This window comes from Rhinatrema bivittatum, chromosome 13 (genome assembly GCF_901001135.1).
Source record: "Rhinatrema bivittatum chromosome 13, aRhiBiv1.1, whole genome shotgun sequence".
Taxonomy (NCBI): domain Eukaryota; kingdom Metazoa; phylum Chordata; class Amphibia; order Gymnophiona; family Rhinatrematidae; genus Rhinatrema; species Rhinatrema bivittatum.
Window position 1 is genome coordinate 12,154,861 of NC_042627.1, and position 18,970 is coordinate 12,173,830.

Genomic DNA, 18,970 nt, shown 5'->3' on the forward strand with positions numbered 1-18,970 from the left:
ACATCTGTAAAGCTGCAACCTGGAGTTCTCTCCATACCTTTGCAGCCCACTATTGTTTGGACAAGGCTGGAAGACAGGACTCCATCTTCGGCCAATCTGTCTTGCGTAACCTTTTTCCAACATGATGTACCAACACCCTTCCACCTACCCGGTAGGGTGCGGATGCCCTTTCCCAATTTCCACCCCAGTTGTTGTGCCTCTTGCACACCGTTGGGTGCATTTGGTGCAAGTCAGGACATCCTCAGCTCGGTACTCACCCATTTGTGAGGACAACCATCCTGCTTGTCCTGTGAGAAAGCAAATGTTGCTTACCTGATGTAACAGGTGTTCTCACAGGACAGCAGGATGTTAGACCTCACAAAACCCGCCCGCCACCCCGCGGTGTTGGGTTCGTTTTGCTTTTTACTTTTTTAGGCACTGCCTGTAGCTTTGAAAATCAGACTGAAGGGAGACCCCTGCTGGCTGCAGGGTCAGTGCCTTGCTGGGCATGCCCAGTAGGGGCCAGTCAAAGTTCTGTTTAAACTTTGACAGAAGTTTTCCGTGGTGGGCTCCATCCTCGATGTCACCCATTTGTGAGGACTAACATCCTGCTGTCCTGTGAGAACACCTGTTACATCAGGTAAGCAACATTTGCTATCCACCCTAAATGCACAAGGAACGTGAATTTAGCCAGTAAAAAAAAAAAAAAAAAAAAAGGGCCATGGTTACTTGATGGGGTGGAAGAAGTTAGGTGGCCAGTGTGGTCGAGCAGCACTAATCTGCCAAATTACATAACCTGAAAAGCAGGCCAATGAATTGCAAGCTTACGGCCAACTGATCCGGTTTGAAGTGAATTTATCAGCCATAAACCCAGCCAGCTGAAAGCACAGCCACAGACAACGAGTTATCTTTCAAAACTGCACAGTCTGCCCCGTTACTGAAAGCCTCCAGCTCGGATCACCAAAGCATTAAGCAGCAGGATTCAGGCTGCCCTGTATAGTGCGGAGGGCTTGTAGTGCTGCATGTTTGCACTTTTCTTCTGCACAGCACAGACTCCTGGCACTGGGAAGCAGCTGCCCCTGCCCTGTAGAGTGCGGAGGGCTTGTAGTGCTGCATGTTTGCACTTTTCTTCTGCACAGCACAGACTCCTGGCACTGGGAAGCAGCTGCCCCTGCCCTGTAGAGTGCGGAGGGCTTGTAGTGCTGCATGCTTGCACTTTTCTTCTGCACAGCACAGACTCCTGGCACTGGGAAGCAGCTGCCCCTGCCCTGTAGAGTGCGGAGGGCTTGTAGTGCTGCATGCTTGCACTTTTCTTCTGCACAGCACAGACTCCTGGCACTGGGAAGCAGCTGCCCCTGCTCTGTATAGTGCGGAGGGCTTGTAGTGCTGCATGCTTGCACTTTTCTTCTGCACAGCACAGACTCCCGGACACTGGGAAGCAGCTGCCCCTGCCCTGTATAGTGCGGAGGGCTTGTAGTGCTGCATGCTTGCACTTTTCTTCTGCACAGCACAGACTCCTGGCACTGGGAAGCAGCTGCCCCTGCCCTGTATAGTGCGGAGGGCTTGTAGTGCTGCATGCTTGCACTTTTCTTCTGCACAGCACAGACTCCTGGCACTGGGAAACAGCTGCCCCTGCCCTGTATAGTGCGGAGGGCTTGTAGTGCTGCATGCTTGCACTTTTCTTCTGCACAGCACAGACTCCTGGCACTGGGAAGCAGCTGCCCCTGCCCTGTATAGTGCGGAGGGCTTGTAGTGCTGCATGTTTGCACGTTTCTTCTGCACAGCACAGACTCCTGGCACTGGGAAGCAGCTGCCCCTGCCCTGTATAGTGCAGAGGGCTTGTAGTGCTGCATGTTTGCACGTTTCTTCTGCACAGCACAGACTCCTGGCACTGGGAAGCAGCTGCCCCTGCCCTGTATAGTGCGGAGGGCTTGTAGTGCTGCATGTTTGCACTTTTCTTCTGCACAGCACAGACTCCTGGCACTGGGAAGCAGCTGCCCCTGCCCTGTATAGTGCGGAGGGCTTGTAGTGCTGCATGCTTGCACTTTTCTTCTGCACAGCACAGACTCCTGGCACTGGGAAGCAGCTGCCCCTGCCCTGTATAGTGCGGAGGGCTTGTAGTGCTGCATGTTTGCACGTTTCTTCTGCACAGCACAGACTCCTGGCACTGGGAAGCAGCTGCCCCTGCCCTGTATAGTGCGGAGGGCTTGTAGTGCTGCATGTTTGCACGTTTCTTCTGCACAGCACAGACTCCTGGCACTGGGAAGCAGCTGTCCCTGCCCTGTATAGTGCGGAGGGCTTGTAGTGCTGCATGCTTGCACTTTTCTTCTGCACAGCACAGACTCCTGGCACTGGGAAGCAGCGGCCCCTGCCCTGTATAGTGCGGAGGGCTTGTAGTGCTGCATGTTTGCATGTTTCTTCTGCACAGCACAGACTCCTGGCACTGGGAAGCAGCTGCCCCTGCCCTGTATAGTGCAGAGGGCTTGTAGTGCTGCATGTTTGCACGTTTCTTCTGCACAGCACAGACTCCTGGCACTGGGAAGCAGCTGCCCCTGCCCTGTATAGTGCGGAGGGCTTGTAGTGCTGCATGTTTGCACTTTTCTTCTGCACAGCACAGACTCCTGGCACTGGGAAGCAGCTGCCCCTGCCCTGTATAGTGCGGAGGGCTTGTAGTGCTGCATGTTTGCACGTTTCTTCTGCACAGCACAGACTCCTGGCACTGGGAAGCAGCTGCCCCTGCCCTGTATAGTGCGGAGGGCTTGTAGTGCTGCATGTTTGCACTTTTCTTCTGCACAGCACAGACTCCTGGCACTGGGAAGCAGCTGCCCCTGCACGGGTTTCTATTACCTGCAGATGTGGCGCAGGGAGAGGAGATGAAAGGAGAGAGGCGATGCAGTTAAAACAAACAGGGAAACCTTTTTTTCGCTGAAACATTCCTTCCAGCGCTGGGAGTGGGGGCTGCGGTAGGAAAGGGTGGGGATGGGGAATCTGAGATTGCAGACGGGGCCCAAGTTTTCATTCCTGGCAAGAGTTGCCCTGGCTGTGACATCACCTCTGCTATTTCAAAATCCCAGTGGGCATGGGGGGGAGGAAAGAAAACATGACTAGGAAATAGCAGGCAGGCAAAAGAAGCTTTCCGGGTCCTAGAACCCCCCCTGTCAGATGAGCACGTAGGGGGCAGTGCTTCTCATCCAGGGTACCTTGGAAAAGTTCTTCCTGCCTGGCAGTGCTGCTAGCAGCCTCCTCCCTGGGCTCCTGCTGGACTCACTTGAACAGTGCCCCAAAATCTCTGGCTTAATGTTCCTGTCCTTTTGCTGATGGGGGAGAGGGAGTGAATTGTTCAACATTTGGTGGGGTGTGCCAGGAGGGCTGAGCAAGCTTGAAAGTGTGCCACAAAGTAAAAAAAAAAAAAAAAAAGCTTGCGAAAAACTGATCTAGGGTACAAACCCTTCAGAAGACACCAGTCCCCCACATGTTTCCAGCCTGGTTCATACTTCAGTCTGGGCAGGAGCTTTCTGCTCTTTCAGCAAGGAATGCTACAGTCTCAAAGCTTTTGTCTCTGGGATTTTTTTAGAGCTCTCATTTTGAGCTTCAGTGTATTTAATGTACTCGGCAGGTAGTATTGTCTTTAGGTATTAATGGGTGGAGTAATGAGTAAGCAGGTTGTGGTTGGTTAGCAGGTTGGTCCACCCTGCCTGCACAGTTGTTTTTAAGTGATAGCAGGCAGGGAGTTCCCCGCTGGCACAAGGGTCTTTGCTTGCAGAGGACAGGGTCTGACGAGCTAGGGCACACGGGGCACACAGGGCTGTGCTGGGTCTTCCCCATAAGAGAATCCACATTACTGGATTACCTTGTTTAGTTTTCTGCAGTTTGTAAGCCGGGAAACCCATGTTCTGTTCTGAAAGTTTGTTGCTTCCATTAAACCTTATTGAAAATGTGGATTCTTGCATGGTATTTGAGCCAGACCCTGACAGATTGGGAGACGCAGCAGGTGAAAGTTATTTTTTGTTGTTGTTTAGGAGTGGTAGATAGAAAGGGAAATTAAAGTCAGGCAGTTAAAGCACAGATGAACTAGGATTCTTTTTTTTTTTAATTTTTTCTCCTGGTAGCACAGCCAGTTGTAACGTTGATTAAAGAGAGGACCACGCCCTCAATTACAGGCCTGGAAATTGTCTTTTAATCTTTCGTCTTTATTAAAATTTGTCAATTGCTTAATATAAATCTAAGCAACGTACAAAAGGACAAGCGTAAAAGTAGAGACTCCTAAAACAATGACACATAAATCATAAATCCGTTACTCTGCCCTTAAACACTGAATTGACTGGCGAGATTAATAATGGGTCTGCTTGAACAAAAGTGTCTTTAACAAAGCCTTAAATGTATTAAAACTGTCTGACAGGCGAAGTGCCTCAGGCAAATAGGGGCTGCAAATGAAAAGGAAGAGTCCCCTGATGTATTGAGCCGAGCATGTTGTAGTGACGGAATAGCCAAGAGAGCTCTCTGGGAAGACCTCAGCTGGCCAGAAGGGCAATACACAAGTAGCAGTGCCTTGCACCAAGGAAAGGCTAAGGAAGAAATCAATCTGAAAACGTATACTGTAACCAGTCTTATACTGTAACCAGTGAAGGTCAATTAAAACTGGTGTAATATGGTCCTCGCGTCTGCTACCAGATATTAAGCGAGCTGCTGCATTCAAGAGTAACTGCAATTCTTTTCGCGTCTTCGCAGGGAGAACTTGAGTAGATGGAATTGCAGTAATCAACAAGGGGCAGAATACAAGCCTGCGCAATCGTCCAGAAGTCCAGCAGACGTTTTAGTACCTCTCTGCTGATCTGCAATATTCCCTGCTGTTCCATTATTGGGATCTTGCATTCAAATGTTCGATTTTCCTCTTCTCCACCTTCACTCTTGCCCTCAATCTTGACCTGTAGTACCTCTGGCTATTCTAATACCAACATCAACACACAGCTTTACTAGTGTTCTTCATTCTTGACCTACAACACCTCCTCATTCCTTGAAGTACTCTGCCAGTATATCTAAATCTTGACTCTTTGCTATTCTGTTACTGAGTTCTCCCACTTAACTTTGTCAGTTCAAATCGGCCCCTATAGAAACACAGAATATGGCTGCAGATGATCACCGCCCTTCTAGTCTACACATTTTTCTTTCCTGTTGTAATACTGCAGACCCTATTTGATAGCTGGATTTACCTTCACTGCCCTGCTGCTCAGGGTGTTCTGTGCTTATCGCTTGCTTTCCTGAATTCTGATACCGCCTGACCTGTAGTATCCTCTGCTTTTCCAGTACAGGTAAAATTACAAGTTTATGAAGCTCATCAAATATTCTTTTTACAGCCAAGAGGTTTGGAGTCACCTGCCTCTCCATGTTCCCTATGGAAGGAACTTTTAAGCTGCAGTCGAGGAGTAGCATATGTGGACCCCTAGTGAATGTACAAAGACATAAGGGATGAATGCTACTAGCATGTAGGAGACATCTAAAAACGGTTAAGCCAGAATTATAGGCGCTTTCAAACAAGAGGAGCCCCACCAGAACTGGGACGATGTTGGAGAGGGACCCAATGAACCAGAACATCAAAGAGGAGCTCCTGCACGGGAGAGCTGAGATACATGACCTGCTAATCGCAGAATACAGCATACAGATGTGCATTTTTTTATGTTGTTGGAATGAGATTCCTCCTTCTGACCGATTCCTCACTATCCTTCATCTCGCTAACTATTTTCCATTGAGTGTAAACAACTCTGGGCACACTCCCAACATTGATTTACAGTTTGGGAAGTGCTGTCTTACAAATGGGTTTTGAAACTGCAATTAGGGTTTTCTAACCGCTATTTTAATTTCTTTATTAAAAAAAAAAACCAAAGAAACGATCAAGAAGTTTACATCAGTAGCAGGGCTGATATGAAAGATTCTGGAAGAAGGAAATACTAATACTCTTTTGGTATCAGTGCCCAGAGTGAGGGAGGAGATGCAGGGGAATGAAAGCTTGCACATGCTACTTACACAGACAGAATCAGAGAGTCTGTCCTGTGACAGATACAGGTGAAGCAGATTTGGTGTGCTTCCAACTACAATAAACTTGATTGTTGCCTAGAAACTAGAGCTAACATTTACATGTTAAACTCAAAACATAACATCTTTCCAGTGACACAATTGCTTAGGCATCAGAATCAAACTGGAATATGCTGATCCCTGGCAAGACGTTTGGGGAAAATGCACAATAATCTGTGTTAGTTATAGTACTGCAGCTCAAGGCATATGCGACATCATGGGGTATGTGGGACGTCACAGGGGTACATTGGCAGGCATGTCATTGTGTTCCTTCCATGGTTCAGAGAAGTATGGGGAAAATAGCAGTGGATCTGCTGAGCTTGAGGAAGGAAACCACAGAGTATTCTCCGGCTCTGCTGGTGTCTCAGGCTCACCGCCACTTCATTGAGCAACATGATGGCATTGGCTCCGTCCCTCACAAAATGGTGCACAAAATGGGCCAGATCATCTTGATGAGAAGTTATTGGCATCCATTTCGGTCCAAAGCGGAACGTTTGCTCAGACTGGATCATCCTTTTCAAACTCAAGGACTGGGCCCCAGTAGCAGAATATAGGGTTCTTTAGAATATCTGAACCCCACTCTAGGGGCAAATAGTCCAAACCAGTTTTCAGAAAGCTATTCATGAGCATTTCTGGTGAGCCCTGTCCTATTGCCATACATAGTATAACAGATTTTGAAATTAAGAAGTGAGTGAGTTGGATCTGCCAGTCTCGTTTAATGAGCCTTTTCAGTGAATTCATGATCATTTTTACCTGTCAGGATTTCTGGACTCAGGGTACATCACCCCAGGAGCGGTACAGGATTGTATGGCTGGATGCAGGGCAGGACTAGGGCTGGTCTTCTGCCTAGCTAGCCTCCTCCCCTGCAGGTTGAGCCCTTGGGTTCCGGTGACCAGTAGGTCTTTGTTGTGGCAGTATAACATGATGGTGAGTCTGTGCAGGCAGGAACAATGCTGGTCAGACTGGAACAAGGCTGGACAGGTTGGATAGTCTGGAGTGAGGCTTGGACAGGCTGCATAGTCTGGTACTTGAGTAATGAGTACAAGGACAGGACACATAGCTGGGACTGGGACTGGGACATAGATACAGACAAGCTGGAACTGGCAAAGACTACAGCTAAGTATAGGCTGGAGCAAGACAATACATAGGCCAGACATGTACGGCTAGGCAGGACAGGACTAGACAAGGGACAGGACTGGACAAGAACTAGGCAAGACAACATAGAGCAAAGAGCAAAAAGGCCTGAAGGCAGCAAGATAGAAAGCCCATAGGTTGCTGGTCAGAAGATCTGAAGGCCAGAAAGCACAGAGAGATCTGGAGAGGCCACAGAGCCAGAAGCAAGGTAAGGTCAGGCCCTAAAGCCACAGGACATGGTACGAGGTAGCAGAAGGCCCGAGGCCACAAGGCAAGGAGCAGCAGCCAGGTCAAACATCCAAAGGGTGATTCTATGAGAAGGCAAGGGTAAAGTGGCAAAGCTGGGTTTCACAGGGCAGGAACTTGTGTGTGGTGCAAGCAGAGAGGAGGAGCTTGGCAAGGCTGGAGGCCAAGCTCACTGAGGACTTCTGGTGGAGCGGAGGCTGCAAGACAGACTGATTCTGGAAGCCATTGAGGAGATGGCTTGGATAGCTCTGGGCAGAACTCACTGGAGGCCTTTGCAGATGGGGAGGCATCATAGTAGTAATCGGGGTACGGTGAGGCTGCGCAACAGACAAAATCGTAACAGAACCATTCGCTTGGTTTGACTGTTTGACATGAGGTGAAATGGTGTAATGGTTGTGTTATTTACCAGATTTGGTTTCACAAATGCTTTCAATTCTTCAGGCATGAATGTGGGTCGGACATCTGAGATTGTATAAGGTGCAAATAGATGATGTAGAACAGTGATGATCTTCTAACTACTTGGAGATAAAACAATAAAAAGCACTTGTCCCTGAATCAGTCCTCTGAATCAGTAGCTTCAATGGGTTGACGAGAGGTAGAGGCACGAGCTATTGGTCAGAGTGGGCTGAGAACCAGGGAAGCCAGGGTTCAAAGTCTGTTTCTTCAACGAATGCTCTTTGTGACTTGGGGTAAGCCACTTAACGTGCCATTGGCTGCGAACAAATCTTCAAATCTCAGGTACCAGTTTAGGGCCTGATTTACAAAGGCATTTCTCCTATTCTGTGTCTATGGGAAAAATGTTTAGTAATTTGAGGACTTTAGATTATAAGACCCCCCTATGGGGAAGAAACCTACCTAATGTACCTGAATTGTATTTCATTTTGTGTATGGGTTTGGAAAACAGAGTAACAGAAATCCAAATCCTTTATGACTTCTCACAAGTATAACGCTGGTGCATTCTGTGAGATTTGACACGTTGCGTTTTTTCATGCTGTATTCAGTTTCAGCATCTGTAGCTGGCCATAAGACATGACTTGCAGCTATAGATTTCATATTACTGATGCCTCAACATGTAGCGTACGGAGCTTCCAAGATGCATAGTTTCCCTTATTTCAGGAGGCTGGCAGGATTTCTCCACAGAAGGCATTCTTTGAATGCTTAGAATTTGTCTGAACAAGCATGAAAGCCTTAAACTGCTCCCCCTGCTTCTTTTTGAGGCTTTTCCTCCCATCAAGATGATCAGAACATTTTTTTTTACACCACAAGAATGCCTGAGGGACTGATCTAATTCCATGGTGCTGATCAACTCAGCAACGGTCAGCCAGAGACACTATCAGAACATTGCGTAGTATGCGTCCCTGCAGAGATTCCGTCCTCAAGAACGCATCGCAAAAAACCTAGCCCTCTGACGTCAACCTTGCAATATTATATGTGTACAGGGCAACTCTGGCATTGCTTCCAGCATTAGAACTTCAGAAAGCGTCAGTATATCAAATTATTGACACTTCAGGCACAGTCCATCAGCATTTGCTATCGGCTTTCCTGGATGGTAGTTTGGTGGATGACTGTGTTCAACAAAAAAAATTTCAATGAAACATTCAAGGAAAAATCACTTGCAGCGTAGGCGTGGGCTTGTCTGCTTGAACCTCTAGCTCATGACATAATTGTGGAAGTTCCTGACTCTCGATATAACAACATTAGTGTTGCATGATCAGGCCATGTTTTTGAGTATTGGGAGGTAGTAGCATGCAGCTGATGACTCACTTCCTTCTACTATCTTCTGATTCAGTACTGCTGCATGTAGTGAAGCATCGCAGGTGAAAATCAGTGGCTTCTTCTCAGCTTAGTGTGCCACTGCTACTCTAGTTGTTCGGATATGCAGATAGGAACGTGGCAACAACAAGGAAGATGAGGCAACTGCCTCATGTGCCAGTATCAAGGTGGTTAGGAGTTCTTGCCATCATGCTGTTATTGTTTGTAATTTAATGATTCTGCTCTTTTGAAATATTTAATTTTTTGGGGCGGGGGGAATAGAACATTTTTTAATTATTGGATTTTCTGTTCATCAGATGTTTTGAAATATTTTATTGGTGTTTGGGAAATTTTCGATATTCTATTCATTAACTGGTTTGAAATATTCTTTTTGGGGTAGATTTTAAGACCTGGGCACGCAAGTTATAAAATCAGGGGTTGGCGCGCAAGGGGGTGCACCTTGCGTGCGCCGATGCCCACGGCTTCCCCTGTTCCCCCTAACCTAATCTTCCCACCCCTTCTCCTAAACTTTCACCCCTAGCCCTACTCTAACCCCAAAGTTTTATCAAACCTTTTGCGCCTGCTTGGAGGCAAGCGCAGGTTGCGCACGCCAGCAGCCTGCCGGCATGGATCCTCCAACACAGTGGCAAATGGCCACTGTGTCGGAGGTCTCTGGCCCCGCCCCCCCATTCCCCACCCCACCCCGCCCCTTTTTGCAAGCTCCGGAACCTAGTCGCGTTCCGGGGCTTTATGCGTGTCATCAGGCCTTTTACGAGCGTAGAGCTTTTAAAATCCAGGCCCTTTATGAATATGACTTTACTATTATGATTGTTTTATATTTTTTTGGTGTTATTATGTAATGTTTTATGAAGCATGGTAATGTTTCTATTTTTCCTTTGTTGCTCTGCATATAGAGGCTGCTTGTTGTGGGTTCCAGTTCAGTTCTTCTCGGCACATTTCTGTTTATACTTACTGATCTCTTTATTCTGTATTTGGTCAGGGTCTCTCTGTGTTCCGCATGTGTGACCGAGGTGAGGTATTTTGTTGGCATGTAATTTCTGTGTAGGGATCTATAACAGGCTGAATTCCTAAGAGTTTTATTGGTGTTCTAGGGCCTGGTGTAAAATGTGCAGTGTTTCCTTTTCATAGTTAAGCTTGTTAGGGATGTTCTAGTATAGGAGGTTTACTTTATTGTAATGATAATTCTGTTTGTTCTTGGCTTTCTGCGGGCCAAGCTTACATCCAATACGCATTACAAAAAGTCTAATTCCATAGGAGCTCCAAGTGTCTTTTTTGCAGAGTTTTCTGGTTGGCAGCACAGCGGTGCATGTAAATATAATATGCAGGTTGTAAGTGATATTATTGCCTCAGCAGACTGGACTTTTGAATGTTGATTTTCATGTAAAATTTATTATGGATGTATAATTTAATTGTGTGTGTCTGTAAAGGATGTGGGATAGCGTGTGTACAAGGCTGTAAGGTTTGCCTAGGCCCTAGGATACCTGTCTATGGGTTCTGAAGTGGGGGTGGGACATGTCAGTTTCAAAAAATATGATTGCAGGATGGAGCTGAGCTTTATTTGATGGGCCCAGGACAGACAGGGAGTGGGGAAGCAGCACAGTCATTTTTCGCACAGGACAGCCAAAAAGCTAGCACTGGCCCTGTCTAGAGCGTCTGCCAAGCTCCACATCTTTTTTGAATACTGGGGCCCACAACCTAAGGAGGGCTCCATCAAAGGATTTTTTTTTGGTTTAAATAAAAAATCTTTGCTTTTGATTTTACATCTCTTGCCATGCAAATTTCACTTATGCCTGGGGATCTGTGCTCAGCGTGAAAGGCAATTTACTAAAAACCATTCCATAGGTTTGAGATGGGTTAGCTCTGGGGTAATGCTCAGCACGAACAAAGTCAAGTAAACAGGATTTAAAAAAAAAAATAAATAAAATCTTATTTTTATTATTTTTGTTTTCATTCCATAATCAGCTGTAGCAATATAGAGGACACGGTTGCTTTTAAAGTACAACGCACACCGCTTACAGATGGCGGAAACGGCCCTTCTGCTACACAGACCTGAACGTAGCCGGCTCTAGGACCAAGTGGCAGACACCTCGGGCTGCTCTGAAATCCTGCAAACTTTTCACAGCCCGTTTCTTCATTCCAGGCTGGAGGAAAGCTCTCCAGTCCAGCAAGAGAGCAGACATCACATCCTGATGCAGAGCGTGAGCACAATGTGAACTGAAACCAGGCAAGAGGAAAAAGCCCTTCCAGCCCACAAGCCAGCTTCCCAAGAAAACCAACTTCTTTTGCTTTGTGGTTTCATTTTATTTTTTTGGTTAACTTATTTTTCTCTACAAGTTCATTCAACCTGATATTTTTTTTCCTTCATCCCTAACATGCCTTCAGGAGGTTCTTACTGTTGGAAGCAAGCTAGGAATAAACAGAATTAGTTTACAAGACGGAGCAACAAAGCACCAGGAATCTGCTTTGAAACTGCTTGGAAGGTGAAGACAAGTCATTTCTAGAAATATTTTCGAGGGCTGTGGAATTGGGTATTTATCTTCACTGTTTTTTGTTTGGTTTTTGTTGTTGTTGTACAATGTTGCCTCTAGGGTTTTGGGCTCTGCAGACTTGGTTGAGTTTGGAGATCTTCGTACTGGCCCACGCGCAAGAGAGCAGCGCTGATAGGAATCAATGGAGGCAGATGATCCAGTGGGAGAACAATGGCAGAGTCTACAGCCTTCTGAACACTGCAGCCGAATATGTCCCTGCCACCCAGCACAATGCAGAGACAAACTCCAGGGTCATAGTGGCGGACACTTCGAGGAGACCAGGCAGAAGAGTGTCTGGCAATACTAGGCGGCAAGCCCCCTCCCAGCCTGTGCGCTCGGGGTCCGACACCGTACGGGGACACACGCGTCACCCATTTGGGTTTGGCCAGGTTCCAGATAACTGGAGAGATGGAGCCACCAGAGAGGCTTCCAGTTCCCAGAGAAGACCTTCTTCTGGGAGGCTGCCCCAAGCTGGTTCCTCTTCATCATCATCATCATTTTCCTCTTCGTCTTTTTCTCAGACCCCCTTTGGCCAACCACAGTTCCCACCATTCCCCCAGCCTCCTTATGTAAATCAGTATGAGACTTATGACCCCCAGCCTCCTCGAGCATACGATGATAGCTTTATGTACTTCCAAGGGATGGGAAATACAGGAGGTGGATACCCATTTCAGCCCAGAGTAAGGTACAATGAATTTGGTATCCCATCCCAACCCCATTCTGATGGGCTAGACAGGAGGTTCACTCACAGTGTATTCCAAGATGGTGGGACTGCTCATGAGCAAATTGGACAAAACCCTTACCCCTCTGCTTCACAGAATCATCCACAAACTGGCCAGGGCTCCTCTTCGCTAGGTACGTTTCAGATTGGTCCTGGAGATTATGCAGGGAGAGGGACCCGATATGGTAGTGATCCCAGATCTGGCTATTTCTCACCCTATGGAAATGAGCCAGTGGAGCCTTATGTACCACCCCGAAATGCGGAACTCTATCCACCTTTCCGGAACTTAGACCCTTTCCCTGCTGTGCCAAGGGCTGACCCCTATGTTCCTGAGAGAAGTCCAGAGACATTCCAGATGGGTCAGGAAAACCAGCCTGTCCAACAGGCCAGAGTCAGCGTGGGCAGTGTCTACAGACCCAACCAGAACGGACGAGGTAAGCTCTCACTTTTCTCTTCTGATGGATGTTATCCAGGCTTATGAATTTTAACAAGAAAAAGGCAGGCAAACCTAAACAGCACCAAGCAGCTTTATGTAAATTACAGTACAAGGTACTATGGTGCTGTAAATCTTGGTCAAACTGCAAATAAAATGATCCTTTAGGATGCAGTTTAAGAAAACAAGAATGTTCACCCAGTGGTCAGTGAAATTTGGAACTGTCCATAGTTTGGAGACTGGGTAATTCTTTGGGCTGCCCAGTGGTTATTCTGACCCATTGAGTACCCGCAATCCCCTCTGGCTGTGCCTGGTGCTTAGGTCTCTATGTGCTGCTTTACCAGGGGTGGAATGAACAATGGTGAAACTGCAGAGATAGCTGGGGCTGTACTGAAACAGCCAAATTTTGATCCTCAATAGGACAAAAGGCAAAGCATCTGTCTGGTTAATACCTTAACTCCTGCTTTGCAAACGTCTGCCAGGATACTCTACCTCTTATAGTGAAGGGTGGGTCCTGCTGGAATTTTATAGGGTACAAGACATTGAAAATGAGAATCAGAAATAATTACCTCATGTTCTTTTCTTTTTGGGCTTCTAGCCCAGTTGGAATTGTGACTGAGATCCAGTGCCCTGGGACTTCATTCACAACTAACTCAGACTTTTCCCCCCTATCTCACACTGCTCATTTCACTGATGGTCCTCAGGCCCAGGCCATACAGCAAAGTCTGGTCCAAAATTTTGCAATCATTGGCCCTAAATCTGGCCACTAGATGTCACCATTGCGCGATCCCCTTTCCTCTCAGGGATGTGAGTGCTGCCTTGGCAGCATCCCTAGCTGACCTGGGCCAGGAATCAGCCCCGGGTCCCTCTGTATGGGAGCGCAGCACTGCAGCTGGGCCAGCAGGTTGGCCTACTTCATATTGTAATCTGACTGCTGGTGCCAGCACACCTTCAATTCCTAACGCTACCAAATATTTTGGGACCAAACGGAAGAGTTTGTGCGTAGCAGCAGAACGTGCTTTTTGTGTTGCGAGTTTGCAAAATACCCAGATAAGTAGTTGTGAATGAGAAAGCTGTCATGTCATGAAGGAGGGGAGGTGGCATCCTTTGCCCCTGAGATGGTATTGCAGAAATCTGGCTGCCCGGAGACTGTCATGTTAACGTGCTGAACAGATTCAGTGCTCCCGCCACGGTGTTTTCAGTGGTCAGTGCATGCGTGAGGACCGCAGACCGTGACAAGTGTTGCTGCTGTGCATTCTCTGCTGTAGTGTCACACCTGGACACAGTGAATTTCCATTATTCAGTGGCACACTCGTATGCAGATTTGTCCTAGCACCGTTCAATATGCCTAATGTGTTTATGAGCACCAGTAGAGCATTATATTAACTCTCTGGCGCAATAGTATGTACTGTGACAGTCGGTTAAGTTACTGAATTATACCAACAAGTGAGATTGGTAGGTGATGCCTTCATTAATCTAAGAGCTACATAATGATGCAAGTGTTTAGGACTACTGAGGTCCCTTTCCAAGCAATGTTCTCTCTTTCTGTGTTCATTATATGAGTGGTACAGGCCAGGAATGCATATTTTCCTTTTATGATGTCACCAATGAAAAAGCAAGCTTGTCCTGCTTTTCAAGAGGCATCTTTTCTTCCACTTGTATATCTGTTTTTGTTCATTTGTGGAGACTTCTTCAGAGTTCCACATTAGTGTAGGAAATGCACAGGAAACCACACTGCTTCCCATGGAGCTTCCCAGAGGCCCACCTATTCCCCTACTCATCTCTCTAACAGGCCAATACAGTACAGTGTGCTCCGCCGGAGTGCACTGTTAACCTGCGATTGGATGCGTGTTTTTGACGCGCTAGCTTTACCCCTTATTCAGTAAGGGGTAATAGCGCATCAAAAACGCACGTCCAACCTCCCCGAACCGAATAGCGCTTGCAACATGCAAATGCATGTTGATGGCCCTATTATTATTCCCGCGCGATTCAGAAAGCAAAATGTGCAGCCAAGCAGCACATTTTACTTTCAGAAATTAGCACTTACCCAAAGGTTGGCGTTAATTTCTCCGGGCACCGGGAAAGTGCACAGAAAAGCAGTAAGAACTGCTTTTCTGTGCACCCTCCGACTTAATATCATGGTGATATTAAGTCGGAGGTCCCGAAAGTTTTAAAAAAAAAATTTGAAATCGGCCCGCGGCTCGCGGGTTGAAAACCGGACGCTCAATTTTGCTGGCGTCCGGTTTCTGAACCCATGGCTGTCAGCGGGTTTGAGAACCGACGCCGGCAAAATTGAGTGTCGGCTGTCAAACCCGCTGACAGCCGCCGCTCCTGTCAAAAAAGAGGCGCTAGGGACGCGCTAGTGTCCCTAGTGCCTCTTTTTGCCGCGGGCCCTAATTTAAATAATTTAATTTAGTGAATCGCGCGCACAGGAGAGTGGCCTGTGCGCACGCCGGGAGAGCTCTCCCGTGACTTTTACTGTATCGGCCCGATAGGCTCACATGGACCTCCTAATGATATCCCAGGAGAATCTGAGGAACAAAAGAATAGCGTGGTGCTTCAAAACTAATCTTGCTATCGAAGGATCTGCCCATGTAACAATGCCTCAGTGCCATGCATTGTAGACTTCTTACAGTGAGCTCTGAGTTTAGCTTCCAGAAAAAGAAACAGGGAATGCAACTGTCTCCTTCTCTCAGGACCATGTAAACTTTTTGTCATTTATCTCCCATTTGTTCACTTTGGACTGCTCCTACTCTCTTTTTTCCTGAGAGTGTCTCATAGCTCTCCACCACCATTGAACAGGATCCCTAAGTGGAGCTTGGCAGTCATTGACTTCATGCATGCTGTGGTTTGATGGCCTGTGTGAATAGGGTGGGGTGGGGTCAGCCCTGGTTCATCGACCATTAAATAGGGAGTGGATGGCTCAAGGGAATTGTCATAGGGTTATAGGTCGCCAGTTGAAATCCATGTTGGTAGGAGTTGTAAAAGACGGCTTAGGTGGGGATGAGCTGGTGTTCTCAGTCTGTTTCCTGGGCCAGAGCAGAGGCATTCACATTGCAGCTCCTGTCCGTGTCCTATGAATGTATAAATTCTGTTTCATATCTTGTCCGGTGGAGAGAGAGAACTTGATCATCATAACATTCAGCAATTTCTACTTTTGCAAACTCACTTAGAAAAGGAGGACTGCGAATTCCCAAATGATAAAAACAAAGAATACAGCATTGAAGGAAAAGGGGTAGAAAAGTGCTGCTGGCACCGAGCAGTTTCCACCCAGTTCCTACCTAAGATGTCAAATCAAGAAGGAGTTGGTTACCTGCCTATGCATGCGACATTTGTGGGTCACTGTCTTGATCCCAAATGGGTCAGGCAGGAACCACCTCGTAGGTCTCCTATAGGCTGGAGTCTGCCTCCAGAAACTGGGCTCAGCCTGAGGAAAGGCAGGCGAAACAGTATAGTAAGCAGAAGAGCTCTGAATTGAGTTAATCTCTTCCATTGGACAAGCTTCTGCAGTTCCTCACTGCCCGCTGGTTCCAAGGAACGTCTTGGAAACATTCTTCTCTCCTCTCCATCCTTAAGGCGAACTTCAGCAGGGCACTCCTCTCAGACCTAGAGGCGAGCTTTGTTTCCCGTTAGCCGTCCTCAGACCCCCCCCCCCCGGCCAGGCACATACCACAAGTGCTCACATTACTGAGATATATATATAGAACAGGGTGGTACCATCTCTCATTTACAGCATGGATACAGGGTAATTTTAATAAGCAACCTTTCCATATTTCATAGGGTTTTATAAGACATTCCGGCTTTTCACCATTCCGAGGCAAGTTCTTCCATTAGGAAAATGGCAGTCGCCTAGGAGCCAAAAACGTTTTGAGGGTGGGCACAAGATCTTCACCCACCTTCAGATGTCACTTACCCACTTTGAAGGCACAGCACCACAAGAGAGAAGGAGAACGGATGCTGGCTAGATGTGGGGGGGGGGCGGGACGTTGCGGAGAGAGTGTGCTGGGTGGATGGAGAGAGGATTCGGACAGGAAGCAGGTGGAGAGAAGGAGGATGCTGGGCGGGCACTGCAAAGACAGGGCAAGGGGATTGGGCTGATGATGGTGTGTTGAGCAGGGAGGGGAGAGGAGGATGCTGTGGGAGAGGAGATGGTGGGCAGGGATAGAGAGAAGAGATGCTGGGCACTGTGGACAGGGGGAAAAGGGACGGGGGGGGGGGGAGATTCAGGACTTGGCAGAGGGTGAAAGGAGAGTGAGAGGTGGATGCTTAGTAGGGTTAGAGAAGGGGTTGCTGGGCCAGAGCTGCCACTAACAGGCAAATGTGTAAGAGGGAGAGCACAAGGCCGAAGGTTTGCCTAGTGCTCTTGTACCAGTCCTGCACCATACATTTCGGGTCGTACCTACTGTACCCAAAGGTAACGCGCCTTGAGCTAAATCCAAAAGTGAGGAGAACTCCAACCTGGCCCACAAAACCTCTTTCTTGATAGCGGGTGCTCTGTGTGCTCCCCATATCATAAGATGCAGATGAGCCAGCTCTGATTTCTCAGCTCTCATTTCAAAGCATATTGGCGCTTTCTTTTCAGTGTTTTGAAACCAGTTTTGAAAAAGCAGGATTGCTTTCTGGATTCCCTACACCCTGGAGGGTCTCTTGAGTTACATCCCTTCTGAAACAGTTGGTTTCCCCCCAAAGGCGATAGATCAAGGGAAATCATATTGGAATGCTGATTTTTCCACGCCTTTGGCGTGAACGCTGATGCTGTCAGTCCTAAGGTCGCAGTTAGTGGGCGCACATGGGAAAATCTTTTATTTTATTTAATGTTTCTTTTATGTTTCTTTTTTTTTTTTCATTTCCTTTTTTCATCTTAGTGTGCACTGAAATGCAGAACAAAAATTGATGGTTTATTTTTGAATGTTTTGAATTGGAAATAAAACAAAGCAACAAATGGCATGGATCTTTTCAATGTCATATTAAGCAACTGCTCATCCCTAATTACCTGATATATGCATAACCCCTGTGAGAAACAGATAATCAGTGACTGGTATGACAAGCTACTGAAAGCAGTGGCTCCGGGCTCCAGTTCCAGAATTAAGGATCTTTTCATTAATGGGGAGGACTGCTTTTTTAATCCTTTGCCCTGACACCTTCAATACGAATGCCAATCAGATGCTTGCATTAACTTTTAACTTTTGTAAGTTCAAAATGTCACAAATGCACTCCTTCTAGCAGCAAAATAACTATTAAGAGCAAGGCAATCATCCATTGTAAGCAGTTTTTATCTGCATCATTTATACTGTGGGATGTCTATTACTGGCCGATGTCAATATCCAGACATACGGGCCGATACAGTAAAGTGCGCTCCGAAGGAGCAACCCCCCCCCGAAACTAATAGCGCCTGCAACATGCAAATGCATGTTGATGGGCCTATTTGTTATTCCCGCGCGATTCAGAAAGTAAAATGTGCAGCCAAGCCACACATTTTACGCTCAAAAATTAACGCCTGCCAAAGGCAGGCGTTAATTTCGGCCGGCACTGGGGAAGTGTACAGAAAAGCAGAAAAAACAGCTTTTCTGTACACCCTCCGACTTAATATCATAGCGATATTAAGTCGGAGGCCCCAAAAATAAAACAAAATTATAAATAAAAATAAAAAAAATTTAAAAATCTGCCCGCGGCCTGCGGGTTGGAAGACGGACGCTGAATTGTGCCGGTGTCTGTTTTCCAAACCCGTGGCTGTCAGCGTGTTCGAGAACCGACGTGGTAAAATTGAGCATCGGCTTTCAAACCAGCTGACAGTCGCCGCTTCTGTAAAAAAGGAGGCGCTAGGGACGCGCTAGTGTCCCTAGCGCCTCCTTTTACTAAGGGCCCTCTTTACATAAATTTATTTACTCGATCACGCGCCCAGGAGAGTGGCCTGGGCGCGCGCCGGGAGAGTGGTGGCCTTGGTTTGGGGGGGGGGGGGGGCAGTTGGAATGAGGAAAGGTACACAAAGATGAGATTTCCACAATGTACTCTCGCCCTAGCTCGATGTACTTTTCCTCATTCCAAATCACATCAAATCTTCACTGATGTGTACGGTGCTCTTCGTAC

The 18,970-nt window shown here is 47.2% G+C and overlaps 1 protein-coding gene across 1 annotated transcript in view; it reads left to right on the forward strand.

The window, feature by feature from the left end:
* The first annotated feature begins 11,327 nt into the window (after positions 1-11,327).
* The window catches only part of LOXL1 (lysyl oxidase like 1), a 35,395-nt gene continuing 27,752 nt past the window's right edge, over positions 11,328-18,970 (forward strand). Inside the window, exon 1 of the mRNA XM_029575239.1 lies at positions 11,328-12,884. Within this exon, the coding sequence (XP_029431099.1) occupies positions 11,777-12,884 (1,108 nt within the window). The 5' untranslated portion in view covers positions 11,328-11,776. The remainder of the gene's footprint in view (positions 12,885-18,970) is intronic.